The sequence below is a fragment of the Limulus polyphemus genome, unplaced genomic scaffold (genome assembly GCF_000517525.1).
Source record: "Limulus polyphemus unplaced genomic scaffold, Limulus_polyphemus-2.1.2 Scaffold1828, whole genome shotgun sequence".
Classification (NCBI taxonomy): Eukaryota; Metazoa; Arthropoda; class Merostomata; order Xiphosura; family Limulidae; genus Limulus; species Limulus polyphemus.
In genome coordinates, this window is record NW_013667438.1 from 4,933 (window position 1) to 20,708 (window position 15,776).

Below are 15,776 nucleotides of genomic sequence, written 5' to 3' on the forward strand. Positions count from 1 at the left end.
TAAAAATCAGAAGTATGAATATGCTATTCATTTATAGGAGATATACTCACTAAACAGTCGTCGTATTATTACCTACATTACAATAATTTCTCGATGCTCCGTTTCTCAGAGGAGATGTCAACTGATATCATTAAGTTTTTGAACAGTCTGAATATATATTTTTTTATTGGAGTCATTATTATACCTCCAAGTTTGTACTTATAACAGATATCCATTAGTACCAAGTATTGAATAGTTTATACTTGTAACAGGTATCCACTAGTACCCAGTATTGAATAGTTTATACTTATAACGGATATCCATTAGTACCAAGTATTGAATAGTTTATACTTGTAACAGATATCCATTAGTACCAAGTATTGAATAGTTTATACTTATAACAGATATCCATTAGTACCAAGTATTGAATAGTTTATACTTATAACAGATATCCACTAGTACCCAGTATTGAATAGTTTATACTTGTAACAGATATCCATTAGTACCCAGTATTGAATAGTTTATACTTATAACAGATATCCATTAGTACCAAGTATTGAATAGTTTATACTTGTAACAGATATCCATTAGTACCAAGTATTGAATAGTTTATACTTGTAACAGATATCCATTAGTACCAAGTATTGAATAGTTTATACTTATAACAGATATCCATTAGTACCAAGTATTGAATAGTTTATACTTATAACAGATATCCATTAGTACCAAGTATTGAATAGTTTATACTTATAACAGATATCCATTAGTACCAAGTATTGAATAGTTTATACTTATAACAGATATCCATTAGTACCAAGTATTGAATAGTTTATACTTATAACAGATATCCATTAGTACCAAGTATTGAATAGTTTATACTTATAACAGATATCCACTAGTACCAAGTATTGAATAGTTTATACTTATAACAGATATCCACTAGTACCAAGTATTGAATAGTTTATACTTATAACAGATATCCACTAGTACCAAGTATTGAATAGTTTATACTTTAACAGATATCCACTAGTACCAAGTATTGAATAGTTTATACTTGTAACAGATATCCACTAGTACCAAGTATTGAATAGTTTATACTTGTAACAGATATCCACTAGTACCAAGTATTGAATAGTTTATACTTGTAACAGATATCCATTAGTACCAAGTATTGAATAGTTTATACTTGTAACAGATATCCATTAGTACCCAGTATTGAATAGTTTATACTTGTAACAGATATCCATTAGTACCCAGTATTGAATAGTTTCTACTTATAACAGATATCCATTAGTACCAAGTATTGAATAGTTTATACTTATAACAGATATCCATTAGTACCCAGTATTGAATAGTTTCTACTTATAACATATATCCATTAGTACCCAGTATTGAATATTCAACACACAAAGTGCTTACTGGAAAGTATCGTAGACCAGTCTCTGTCGTTAGTAGAACTGGTGCTTTGCTTAAAGTGGTTAACCCAAGTTGCAAGTCGTGTTAGCTCTGTAGTATTCCATTAACCTTTTAGCTCAGCTGTGCAGTTTGCTTTTCGTATGAGGCGTACAATGAAACATGAACTTAATGAATTTTTTTATTTTTTTGGTTGGTGAACAGTCATTTGTTTGTTACTTCTGTTCACTGACAAACAACATTCAACTGTGTCTAAGTGTCTTAACCTGTTAAAAGAACCGTGACAACAGAATCCCTGCAATTATATATAAACGTTGAAATAGAATAGAGCCACGTGCGGGGAAACGTCTCACCGTAGCATGAGTTGTTTCCGCCCGGCTTGTGAGGGACCATGGTGACCGTGTATCCCGTGATCCTCGAATGAGTAGTCGACAGCTGGGTCCTTCAAAAGGGATTTTTCACTGTTATTTTCATTCATATAATTTTATTTACGCTTGGCAAAGAGTAGGGGGGCTTTAGGAACTATTTAGACCTCTCCAGGTGGAACACTTGCTTCAAACCGTACACAACACTAGAAACAGAGCCACCTAACGACAAACCACCAACTGTCACCTTTCATTCTCGTGTTAAAACTTTTAATATTCCATAAGTTGGTTTTGTAGGTTTGTGATGACGGACTGGTAAAGTGAAATTTCACTTGTAGATCACTGGAAATTACAGCTGTTGGTAGGTGAAGATTTTGATGTATACGTTTTCTTGGAAACTGTTCCTATTCCAGTTAACACGCTCAACGAAGAGATTTAGGTGAGTCTCCTACAGAAACCAAGCAATATAAGATTTTTATATCTCAAGCACAGTTTAATTTTGTGTTGTTCGTGTGTTATAAGGATATCAACTTTAACTTTTTCCCAGTTTAATAATGTTTTCACTTTAGTATTTGGTACATAGGTTAGAATCCCAAAAGAAGTTTAGCCATAGCAATTATTACCAGCAGATAATACAAAAGAGTGAAATGGCTGTATCAAATTTGAAAAAAAATTGAGTAAACGTGAAAAAAAAAACTATATTGTTAGAAATATTATACATTTTCAGTGGAAAAAAACACATGCATTTTTGTGTATTTAAATTTTCTAAAGAGTGTTTCGTGTTTTAATTGTAATTTTCCAAAACATGTTTATGCAACAAGCTTCTAACCATGCATAACATACAAATGGGCTGTTCTGTAACGAGAACAGCTTAATGTCTGTAAATGAAAACTGGTATACTTGTTTTACCAGAGCGTATGCAAATTATGAAATTTGGTGTTGTGCATTGAAATAATCCACACTGTTGTTGCAACAGTAACGAAATAGAAATAAATTATCACTTAATGTATAGTTTTTGAATAAAACTGGTTTTCAGTGTAGCGGTGTTGGACACATGAACTGGCGAAGCAAGAAACTTATCCGGTGGAATGGATTAGATGACTATTGGGTTTGACAGAATTTATTGTTTCTTTAAGTTCGTTCGTTATGTATTTTAAAACAGAAGTGTCTAAAATTATCAAGTTCGCTTGTCTCAGGGTTTGAAATACTTCGTTGAATTTCGTTTACAAAATTTCCGATAGACAGGTAGTTTCATGGGTTTTGATTTTGAACAAAAGGCCTCCTGGACAGTAACTTGTGACAAACAAAAGCTAGATCTGAATTATAGATCTGGTTTGAAATTCTAACTTAGAGGTATGTGGTGAGGGCGCTTTGCTCGCAATCTATTTGCTAGTAGCGGGATTGAAACCCGACGCCTTACATGCTCGCTCTTTCAGCAGCCTTGTGGGCGTTATAATGAGATTGTCAATTCCACTATTAGATGGCAAATATGCTATCGGCGTTCCCTTCAAAATTAGGGACAGCGACAGATAGCTTCAGTAGATTTGTCTTACACAAATTAACCTATTCCTATAAGAGGGATAAGTATCTAGCCGAAGCTACTGTTTTAAGACTCTCATATAAAACTAGTTTTGGATTAATAACTATGAAAGTAAATGATAATAAATTTTTCTGAATACGAATTTTTTTCACTGTAGTCAAATGTATATAAATCAGCGAAAATGTTTGACTCATGATCGTTTCAACTTTAAAATTTCAAATATTTGAAACTTAAAAATCAGAATTTCCAGTGGTATGCCGTATCAATCAAACATTTAAAAACAATGTCTTTCATGAATCTGGTCTGTTGTTATAGATATACATATACATACAAAAGGTACCAAATTTGCTATCGCAGTTTATTTATATAACAAAATGCATAAAGTTTAGGGAATAGGACCAGAACACTCACAAAATACACAGAGTTTAAGGACTCGGGGCAGAACCTCACAAAATACATATAGAGTTTAAGGACTCGGGGCAGAACTCTCACAAAATACATGTAGAGTTTAACGACTCGGGGCAGAACTCTCACAAAATACATATAGAGTTTAACGACTCGGGGCAGAACTCTCACAAAATACATATAGAGTTTAAGGACTCGGGGCAGAACTCTCACAAAAATAAAGAGGCACAGTAATGAAGCTCATCGGACCGTTGACGTTTATTTGACAACAGAGCTTAATTAATGTCTACAGCTGTATTAAAATATGGCGCGCGCTCACACAAGCTGGATCCTCTCCCACACATTCAATCCCAGAACAATACATTCTCGGAGTCGCTCTAAATTAGCCACGAAGAAAACGTTATCATACAGAGAATAAAGTAATAACGTCATAGTTTTCAGTACCTCACAACGATCTGTGGGTGAAAATTTTACCTGTTGTTTCTATGTTCGTTAGCAGAACAAAGCCCTGTCGAACTGAAAGCGGAAGAAGCACAGGGCGAGACACTGTCTCGGTACTTTGTTAACCCACAAACATTCCTTCACGCCCAGACAGTTGGCTTTTTAGCATAACTCGTAACGTGAGATAGACTTGGCTCATTAGCAGACAAAAGATTATAGCGAAACGAACCCGAGTATTGAACGCTTGAAATATGACAAGGTATGTAACAAATTTCATTAGTCTGTTGTTAAAAAGCATTTATTAATTTAAACCAGTTTAATCTTTCCAGAAGCGCAAACTGCCTGTCTTTATTTCATGAACCACCACCAAAGCACAACGTATGTTTTTGTTTGTTTTTTAATTTTTCAATTCTGTTCATGTATCATATTGCTATGTATGCCTTCATGCTATAGTGATGATGCAGAAATTCGGCACTTTATTTCGACCGGTGGCTCCATCTCTGACAAATGTAAGCAAGTTAAATTTCGCATAATCGAAATTTAAAAATTTCTAAAAAGAGTATTTTGATATGCCCCTTAGCATAAATATTATGTACTTTTCTTAACTTGAATAAATTTTTATATGCTATAGCTCTAAATTTTCCATTGATATTAGAACATTGTCATTAGTTGTTTTTAACTATTAGTATATTGTTCAAATACAGACGTTGCAATTATTTCTGGAACGTATTAAACTCTTCACTATACGCATGGAAAGTAAGCACGTTGTAGAATTTTCTGTTTGCGACAAGGATTTATTGACATCTAGTGAAAGTAATGACAATAGATCCATCTTGTGTGATTGAAATTTCACTACATTAGGAAAAGAGTTTTAAAGAAGAAAGGAAATAAGCGACTAAAAAACAACAACATTCACCTCACTTTAAATATGTCTTTAATCTACTTAAACTTGTTTATATTTGAAACTGCTTTTGATTTAATACTCCGCTTCATATTCCTAATAGCATTCTACCCTTGCTAGGTGCATAGCGAATGATTTTAGGTTTGGTTTGTTTGGAATTTCGCGCAAAACTACACGAGTGCTATCTGCGCCAACCGACCCTAATTTAGCAGTGATAGAATAGAGGGAAGGCAACTAGCCAACTTTTGGGCTACTGTTTTACCAACGAATAGTGCAATTGACCGTCGCATTATAACGTCATCACAGTTGAAAGGGCGAGCATGTTCGGTGACGGGGATTTGAACCCGCGACTTTCAGATTGCGAGTTTAGCACCTTAACCACCAGGTCATACCAGGCCAGTGAATTACTTTAAAAACTTTTATTGTAACGGTTTAAGTACTGCAGTGAAAAAATTAGGGGTTCAGTTTCGCGTAATGAACAGCGTGCGGTTAGTATAACAAACTTCCACTGATAGGCAAAACTTCAGAAATAAACTATATCTCACAGAAATGCTCCGTACTTGCTAACTTCGTTTCTCTATTTATTTGTTGAAACTTTGGGAACGAGAGTGACCGGATGAAGTGGAAGTAAGCATTTTTTTTTCATTAAATGATGTTCTTTTTTCATTCACTGTTGATGCACCATCCTCAGTGGCTCAGTAGTAAGACTGAAGATTTAGAAAGTTAAAAATCGGCTTTCGATATCCGTAGTGGGCACAGCACTGATAGCTTATCGTGTAGCATACAACTGCTGTTACAACATGCTTTCCAGAATAAATATTTATTTACAACTAAAAAAGAAGCAGGTAACTGCCTATGCTACGTTGACGCAAATTAAATCTATTAATTTATGCCGCTGGCCCTAGGATTACTATAGATCATAAAATTTAGGAGAGATAAAGTAAAGATCTGTTGGCCGTGGTCGCTAGGCGCTCGCGTTGCAAGCGCTCACGTTTAGCGTTCGCTACTGCACTTGGCGTGCTCCGCAACGAATAATAGCGAGATACAAGTTATTTTGAAAGTCATTTTAAAGCAGGTTTTACATGCTTGACAGTCAAATTTTGCAAAAGTATGCACGCTGAACTTACCTCTTCACCTTTATACTACAAATAAAAAATACTTGCGTCATATTATTTTATTGTAGACAACAGTTGGGGTTTTAAAGTATTGTGGAAAACTTCACATGGCCCTAGAATCAAAAATATTCAAAGCTGGTGATTGAAATTTTGTAGACTTGTTCTAGAGGTGCATAATGTTTAAGGTAAAGAAAAACATTTGTCATTTTTGATTCTGGAAAAAAAGCAATAAGCATGCATAATAAGTAAATTATGAGGTTTTGTTTTTCTTTCCCTTTTCTATAATATTTTGACTACAAAACTACCGTTTTATTATAAAAGCCATAAATTTCTGTAGGACTGGAAACGCTATTCTCAACGTAATTGTGAAAGTTAACGGTTGGTATTCATGTAGAATTTCCGGATAAATTAAATCTTTCTGTTCGATTGTTGACTGTTCGTTTCCTTAGATGATTGTTTATGAGTTTGAAGTATGATGTGACATCACAGTTACACTTCTCATCTCAGTCCAATTTACTGTTACTGAAGACGTCAGATAGAGAGTTAATACGGTGTGTTATGTGTTACATGATTAGCGGTGAGCTGGAGGGGCTTATAATACTAAAGTTCAGGGTTAGATACCTGCAATGAGCGCAGCGTTTGAATACCTCATTTTGTAACTTTACGCTTAAAACAAAAACAAACGTTTTGTCTAAGCAAATACATGATATAAGATCAAATTGTTCATAGAGCTAGTCAAACTGACAATGGCATGAAAAAAATGTAATATTTTTTAAATAAAATGTTAAAGTACTTTGTACTAAGATTAAACATAACACACTTCTATAAACTTCAAAATAATCTATTTTAGAATGCACACTGTTAGTGTTCTGTGAATAGTTATCTCTGAGTGCGTATATTACTCATAGCTTTTTTTAATCATTCTTTTCATCGACACAAAACTCATTATCTGCTTTTGTGTATTAATGCTTTCTTTATGCTGTTTATGAAACCAACCTTCAAGGCCACGCTGACAATTACATCCAACGTATTCAGTGTACATAATAGTAATCTCAGGTGTATACATAGAAGTATCGCTTTTTACCACCGAAAGAAAGTCACCTTGATCGTGTACACCTGTGTTTTTAATTGGACGTGGAGACCTCTACGAATTAATTTGTTTCACGTAAGAAAGATAGATTTGACTTCTCTTTAATGTTCACGCAGGTTGTAATTGTCCTTAACAATATTTAGCTTTTAGTCCACCTTGAATGTTTTTTTTCTACTGTAACGTGTGCGTTTAGAACTATTAGGTATATATTTAATTCTCAATCTTGAGTGGGCTTTTTGTTAACTTTGATGCTTGTCAAAACGATTTGAATTTAGATAAGAACGAACCATCACATTAATAAGAACATTCATACAGGAAGCGGTATCAGTTGTTGTGATAGCTATTTCACATTAAAAATAACAATAATAAGACTTACTTTGAAAATAAATTATGCAAATAATTTAAACTGACGCTTTTTATATTTTTGGCATAGTTTCAGTTATATCTTTGACCCTCGTATTTTTCCGTAAATGTTTCGTAAATGATTTGTGTTTTTGCTTCGGTTGGAACGTACATGCTAATTATTATATAACACCCCCCCCCCCCCCCAATAAAATATTATAAAGTAATGAAGTGAATCAGAAATATGTACAACTCAGTGTGTAGAAATCGCGTCAAATTAGTGTTCGACGACAAAATATAAAAAAATAATCTTATGGTTTTAATAACCGTTAATTTACGACACTGCAATACAGTGAGATTATATTACCATCCAGGTACAGCACTGCTACACACTGAGATTAATTATATTACAATCCAGGTACAGCACTGCTACACAGTGAGATTATATTACAATCCAGGTACAGCACTGCTACACAGTGAGATTAATTATATTACCATTTAAGTACAGCACTGCTACACACTGAGATTATATTACCATCCAGATACAGCACTGCTACACACTGAGATTATATTACAATCCAGGTACAGCACTGCTACACAGTGAGATTAATTATATTACCATTTAAGTACAGCACTGCTACACAGTGAGATTATATTACAATCCAGGTACAGCACTGCTACAAAGTGAGATTAATTATATTACCATCCAGGTACAGCACTGCTACACAGTGAGATTATTATATTACCATCCAGGTACAGCACTGATACACAGTGAGATTAATTATATTACCATCCATGTACAGCACTGCTACACAGTGAGATTAATTATATTACCATCCATGTACAGCGATGCTACACATTGAGATTAATTATATTACCATCCATGTACAGCACTGCTACACAGTGAGATTAATTATATTACCGTCCATGTACAGCGATGCTACACATTGAGATTAATTATATTACCATCCAGGTACAGCTCTGCTACACAGTGAGATTATATTACCATCCAGGTACAGCTCTGCTACACAGTTAGAATGATTACATTACCATCCAAATACAGCATTGCTAAACAGGCAGATTAATTACACCGGACTGAGGTGGTTTTATTGTCTTGAAATTTTTACATGCTCTATCGTAATTCCCATACGCTGAATCCGAAAATGATATCCGTTATTCTCCATCACGTAGAGATTCTTCACAACACGTCATAATGCAATACATAAAAGAAAGACCACAACACGTAGTTTTGAGACTAAAAGACGTAGATTTCACACACACACACACACACACACACACACACTCAGGATTAATGAGGTTTCATATTCGTTTGACATCAATGTTCTTCCCTTTTCTTCAGTTTGTTTGTATTTTAGTTAACAAACACAATAATAAAAAAAAATGCTCGTTGTGGTAAATGAAAGAATAATTTGATCTAAGTAAGAGTTTTTGTTTTTTTTCTACCCGAAGATAGAAAAAAATATTATTTTCGAATTACGGAAAATCCGTTATTAAAACCACAACTTTCATGAAGTTTAAATTCGCAGGCCTATGCTATATTACCATCCAGGAACGGCATTGCTACACATTGAGATTAATTATATTACCATCTGTAAAGTACTACCTTGCAGTTTCAAGCGTGGAAACCGCTAACTAGTTTGTTTTATTTACGTTTTTTTCACACATACATACATACATACATAATACAACACACGCTTTCTAGTAAAGATATAGGTGGTTGCGTCTAATTGCATGTTTGAAGACCATTTTGATATTCAGAATAGACTGACAAGGTATGCGATATCTTTATTTTAACTGGCGTTATAGGTAAGATATTAAGGCAGCGCCCCTAGTCATTCTGGAACCCCCGAGTATTTGGCGCCATAGACAGCCGCCTATGTTGCCCACCTTAACGCCGGGTATGTAAGGCCGAATGTTAGTGAGAACACGAGAAGCGTGTCCTGTGTGATATTAAACTTTTACACTACACGAGAACGTATGGCTTTTATAAAATTGAATTTTTGCAAGTTAATTTATATTTCACAAGATACCTACCCACATAAAAATGTGTGTATGATAAAAACAATGTACTCTAGTCGTTCATTTTCATAGTATGAAATTACTTGCTGCTGTTAATATTGTCTTTTCTGTCTACGATTTGTAAATCAAAAATAAAACTTCGTTTTTGTAAAACTCTCGGAACCTACGTTTCTCGAGAATTGATAAGTTTGTTTGTTTTGAATTTCGCGCAAAGCTACACGAGGGCTATCTGCGCTAGCCGTCCCTGATTTAGCAGAGTAAGACTAGAAGGAAGGCAGCTAGTCATCACCACCCACCGCCAACTCTTGGGCTACTCTTTTACCAACGAATAGTGGGATTGATCGTAACATTATAACGCCCCTCAGCATGTTTGGTGGGACGGGGATTCGAACCCGCGACCCTCAGATTGGGAGTTGAGCGCCCTAACCACCTGGCCATGCCGGGCCAGAATTGATAAGAAGGGATGGTATAGTCAATGATATTTTCAAGAACTATTTAATACCCCCGCTGATTGTGACAGTTATCTCGCAAAAAAGTCAACTTGCCGTACATGTTGAGATGCATGGGCTACAGTTGAAAAACAAACAAACTTTAATCACTATTTCTACATGTAAAATCGCATTATGTTCACCTCAGCTTCTATTAAATTATTTCTTCCAAGTGAAAGACACGATTTTAACCGGTACAAAATATGTTTATAATAATACGCATGTATTCGTTATTAACAAGGCTACGTAGGATCAGTTGTTCGATATTTAACTGTGCGTATAAAAAAAACATCCAAAGCGCAGCGTAGAAAACTTGTCCTGTATTTAACAGCAATAGAAGTTTCTTTGTTGATAAACGCAAAGCTACACAAAGGCCTATCTATGCTGTTCTCATTGCAGGGATCTAAACCCATAAAATTAGCGTTGTTAGCGCTCGAACTTACAAGCCGAACCACCAGGGGAGAGCATTACCGAAGGAACCATGAGTGGCACGGAATGTATTCTTGTGGGGGATGAGGAGTGGAAGGTGAGAAGGTACGTGACAAAAAATGAAAAAATACAATATACATCTTACAAACAAGTAACTTGTATTTCACATAAAAGTTACGTTATTGCATACTTACATGAATGCCTGTTTGAACCTGTGGTCCACTACAATTTTTAATATTTAGTGTGTGGGGGTGGCGTCGTCGTCAACTATCGGAGCCAAAAAGAAAGGTGGGGGGAGCTCTGTCTAAAACGTTTGAGAACCACTCTAATAGAGTATGACTCATACATATATTACACTTCGTAATTTAACAATTAAATTAACAGCACATGCAGAAACATAGAGACCAAGTTACGTCATTAATCTAGACAAAATAACATCCTGTTACCGAGGTCACTCTCATGATACCAAGAAGGTTATATGTTTTCCAAAATGACAGAGGCTGCTGTATGGGTAGTTTTCGTAGTTCCTACTACTTTCTGATCTAGATCGTACGTTAGTTGCGCATAAAGCGTGAGTGGGAGTGATGCTCTTATCACGTGCAACAAAAAACAATGGAAAGAAACCTGGGCTAGCAATTTTTTGTGTGTGTGACGAGTATACAGGCTTTTAGACGAGGCACATTAGTTGGCTTAGTGGAGTGTACAGCAGAAGAACACATCTGGGAAGGGTATGGTTTTCTCACAGAATGAAAGAGAACTGTTTACATTAGCAGAAGGAAGTTAGGCGTCCTTTGTCACTAGTGGGACAACATTTGAAAGGAGATGTTTAGTAGGAACTTTTTATATTTTAGCAGTGTTGATATGCCAACATTCTCGTTGTTATTAAAGTGTAAAGGATTAAAGACCTAATGTAATTATTACTGCGAGTTTGGCTAAGGCTTGTGCGATGAAGTGCGCGGAAATTTATCAAGGTGTGCGATGTGTCCGTTTTATATACAGCTAGGTTTTGTTTCGTTGTATTTGAATCAGTCGTACGATTTAGCGCTATAATTGGAGCGTATGCTTCAAAGAGTACGAAAATACTAGTAAAGTTAGTTATTGGATTAGAAATATATTTCAAAGAGCCATGAATTTCCGGACGCTAATGCGAATTTAGTGTATCTAAATACGTTGACTTAGCAAAGTGAAGACGTGGTAAAAAAAAGATGCCGCTTGTTGGTTCTGCATTTTGCTGACTTGTGGATTTCGCTATATTTATTACATAAGCAGTTTCTTTTGTGACTCTTACTGTTTGACTTTCTGCTGTGGTTTGTAGGTGCTTGGTAAATTGTAGTAGCAATAATAGGCCTCGTAGTGACTCAAGGCCGACTAAGATCGTTGATTTTGGTGTATTGGACAACGTATAATTATGTGGTGTATAGGAACGGTCAAAGAGGACCAAAAGGGTGCCATGTCCAGGTGAGCTTAAATAAGATTTAATACATTCGTAGCCTAGAACAACCTATTTGTCTTGCACACAGATATTAACCTGTTTTTATGTTTTATTACAGTAAAAAGTTAGACTATTTTTCCTTTGTTATGATGATCAACGTTTTTATTAAGAGGTGTTTTTATTATAACTAGCAAAAGTACCCGCGCCTAGCGCTACATTTGTTTTTACTGTCTTCACGGAGATGGCTGGACGGTGTGCGTTATTCGTCAGCACTGAGATAGTAACAAGGAGGAAACGTTTAAATGGAGTTCAAACTCGTAAAAAATGGGGAAATTAATACAGTAATGGATATATTGACCCTTCAGGGGCATATACAAGAACCTCTGAAAGTTTCACGGTGATCAGAGGTCGGATGGATATAAAGACAAGCCGCTTTATAATACAGGATGACCCAAAATTGGCTTTTGATTTTAAAATTGAATAATTAATATAATTAAAGAAATACAACCATGCAGTTTTCAACATCTTGTAGAAAAACTCAAACAGTTTTTATTGACATGTCAGGGCCCGGTATGGCCAGATGGTTATGGCGTTCGACTCGCAATCTGAGGGTCGCGGGTTCGAATTCCCGTCACACCAAACATGCTCGCCCTTTCAGCCGTGGGGGCGTTATAATGTGACGGTTCATCCCACTATTCGTTGGTAAAAAGAGTAGCACAAGAGTTGGCGGTGGGTGGTGATGACTAGCTGCCTTCCCTCTAGTCTTACACTACTAAATTAAAGAAGGCTAGCGCCACAAGAATTGGCGGTGGGTGGTAATGACTAGCTGCCTCCCCTCTAGTCTTACACTGCTAAATTAAAGACGGCTAGCGCCCAAGAATTGGCGGTGGGTGGTGATGACTAGCTGCCTTCCCTCTAGTCTTACACTGCTAAATTAAAGACGGCTAGCGCCCAAGAATTGGCGGTGGGTGGTGATGACTAGCTGCCTTCCCTCTAGTCTTACACTACTAAATTAAAGAAGGCTAGCGCCACAAGAATTGGCGGTGGGTGGTGATGACTAGCTGCCTTCCCTCTAGTCTTACACTGCTAAATCAGGGACGGCTAGCGCAGATAGCCCTCGTGTAGCTTTGCGCGAAATCCATAACAAACAAACAGTTGACATGTCAGTAGATTTCTACGAGTGTATCATTCTCAGCACGTCTAACTGATATTTGGTTTTAGTCCATGATCGCTGCAACGTGCCCACATTTACACTGGCGATAGAATCCGTTATCCTGGTCTTTAGCTCCGTGATATTTCGTAGATGTACGATACATGATGGCCTTAAAATACCTCCAAAGAAAGAAATCTAATGGAGTGATGTCTGGCGAACGCGGAGGCCACGAAATTGGCCTACCCCCACCAATCCATCGCATTAAGCTTTTTATTGTATGGTTTCAGTTTTACGGGGTAACACTCTTCACTGGAGTGAAAAAAAAATGCCAATAAAAACTGTTTGAGTTAGGCTACAAGACGTTGCAAACTGCATGGTTATATTTCTTTAGTTATTTAATAATAATTTTTAAAATAGGAAAGTTAAGTGTTCATTGCCTTGATTTTTTTCTTTTGTCCCTAAGGTAATCTGAGGATGGTTGAGGATATGATAACCACAATTACCAGGTCATTTTTCCAAGATGTGTTTAAAAATTACTCCTTTTTTAATATATACAAACAAGAAAAGTCATAATCGGAAAGTTGTTGGAGTTGATCTTGGTGTTGGCATTAGCGTTAAACGCCGTCTAAAAGAGGTACAAGAAATGCTCTAATGAATTTTAATTTGGACTTCTTACTGGCCAGTTCATGACCTCTTCAGTTTGTTATTAAAGTAGTCCTTGATAATATCGCTAATTTCACACCAGACAATGTCTTGCATCAGGACAAAGTCTGATCCGACTACATACGCCTTAGGTCATACAACTGTGCCAAGTACTAAGTTAATATATCGTCGCACAGTAAATCTGCCTTTAGGAAGTTCGATAAGATCTATATATCTCTTGCTAATGATGTCTTCTCACAACATATATGTATAAACTACTATCAGAATGTTATATTCAGCTAAGGTGCACTGAATGTATCGTTTACCTCTGGTTTTCTCGATACGAATCTATCAACTATTGGTAAAGACATGAACCAAATGTGAATGAACCAAACTCACAGTGAATTTGCTGCTTATTCATGTGATCTCAACAAAAGTCAGAATAAGTCAAGTGTGGAGCTGAATCGAGTCTTCTCGACCGTAAACTGGACTCGTGAAGTGTGTTCCTTACCCTTTGGTCATTGACAATCACCCAAGTTGCTTTTGTGGAACCCATAATGGGTTCACGGACGGTAAACTGGTTTTCATTAAGTTGATGGCAATATTATACATGTATCTGCCATTACGTGACATGTTTGACCCGTCTGTGGCCTTTACTGCATGGGCTTCTTTAGTATACAGTCCATTTGTCCGATAGTGGACCAAAATGAGCGTGTTTATCCAAGTATTGAAGTACGTTTTGTAAAACTCACAATCAACAGGTAGCGTTGTGACACATTTATACGATAACAATAACACAAATTGAAGTGAACGTCATAGTAAATTATCAACTCGGAAGACAAAATGGGTTAAACCTCTGGGGCAGTGCCCTCCCCCATCCCGAGTGCCTTTTTACCTTCACATATGGGCCGGACGTGGCGTGGTGATTAATGTGCAGGACTTTGGATCCTGGTTTTATGGTTCGCGTTCTATTGCCGCCAAAACTCCTGCTTCGCTGTCTGTGGCTTTGTGCGTTTTTAAAGTAACGGTCAAATCCCAATGTTCGATTAATGTAACCCAAGGTCTGGTCGTGGGTTCTCTTTACTATCTGCCTTCCCTCTAGTCTATCAGTTTGAAATTAGGGTCGGTTAGTGCAGGTAGCCCTTGTGTAGCTTTGCGAGAATATCTGAAACAAAACAAATTAAAACTTTGAAAAAACTTATGGTGTTTTTGTTTGTTTGTTTTTTAATTATGCACAAAGCTACACAATGGCTATCTGTGCTCTGCCCACCACGGGTATCGAAACCCGGTTTCTAGCGTTGTAAGTCCGCAGACATACCGCTGTGCCACTTATGGTGGTATTCGGTATTGTACAAAAAATTTCTTTGAATACTAAATCCTAGATGTGTGTGAACTGGTGAGATTTCTTAATAGAAAAGTTATTGTACCAGACTAAACGTGAACACAACATTAGTTTTATGAATAGAAACACAATTTCACACTAATTATACGTTAAAATACAGCAGATGAGGTTTAAGATTGCTGTCCTATTTGCTATTAGGAAACGTAATTCGTTGATATATTATTATTATTTCTGTAGACCAACAGGTTTTAGTAAAAAAAAAATGTTTTAATTAGTATATAAGTATTTGGTAGATAACTTAGCTTTTCGTATTATTTATCTTATAGTATTCCTTACTGATTATAAAGTACTGGAAAATGAATCATTTGTTTTTTTATACAAAACAAGCAATAATATATTCTCAGATAGGGTTTTATCACATTACACATAAACCAGCTAACATTAGATATATATAGATAATATTGTTGCGTCAGCGAGGTCACTTGACTAGTATCACGCCACGTTCTTCTAGAAATATCCTGTTCCTTCATGAATGCTCTAGTGTTTACTAGATATGTGTTAGTCTTGTATATATAAAACTGTTACAAAGTGACGGGAACAGTGTGTGTGTGTGTAATTGAACTGAGTATTGTTGAGCACGAGCACGTGAGACGTTCGTT

General features: G+C 36.1%; 1 protein-coding gene across 2 annotated transcripts in view; it reads left to right on the top strand.

Annotated features, from left to right (window-relative positions):
* Positions 1-4,203: 4,203 nt before the first annotated feature.
* Positions 4,204-15,776, top strand: part of LOC106465076 (TNF receptor-associated factor 4-like) — a 46,836-nt gene continuing 35,263 nt past the window's right edge. Inside the window, exon 1 of one of the 2 annotated variants that reach the window (XM_022392887.1) lies at positions 4,204-4,402. In XM_022392887.1, the coding sequence (XP_022248595.1) occupies positions 4,395-4,402 (8 nt within the window). In that variant the 5' untranslated portion in view covers positions 4,204-4,394. Of the gene's footprint in view, positions 4,403-11,042; positions 12,007-15,776 lie in introns of those variants that run through there. The other variant, XM_022392884.1, reaches the window with a different exon arrangement.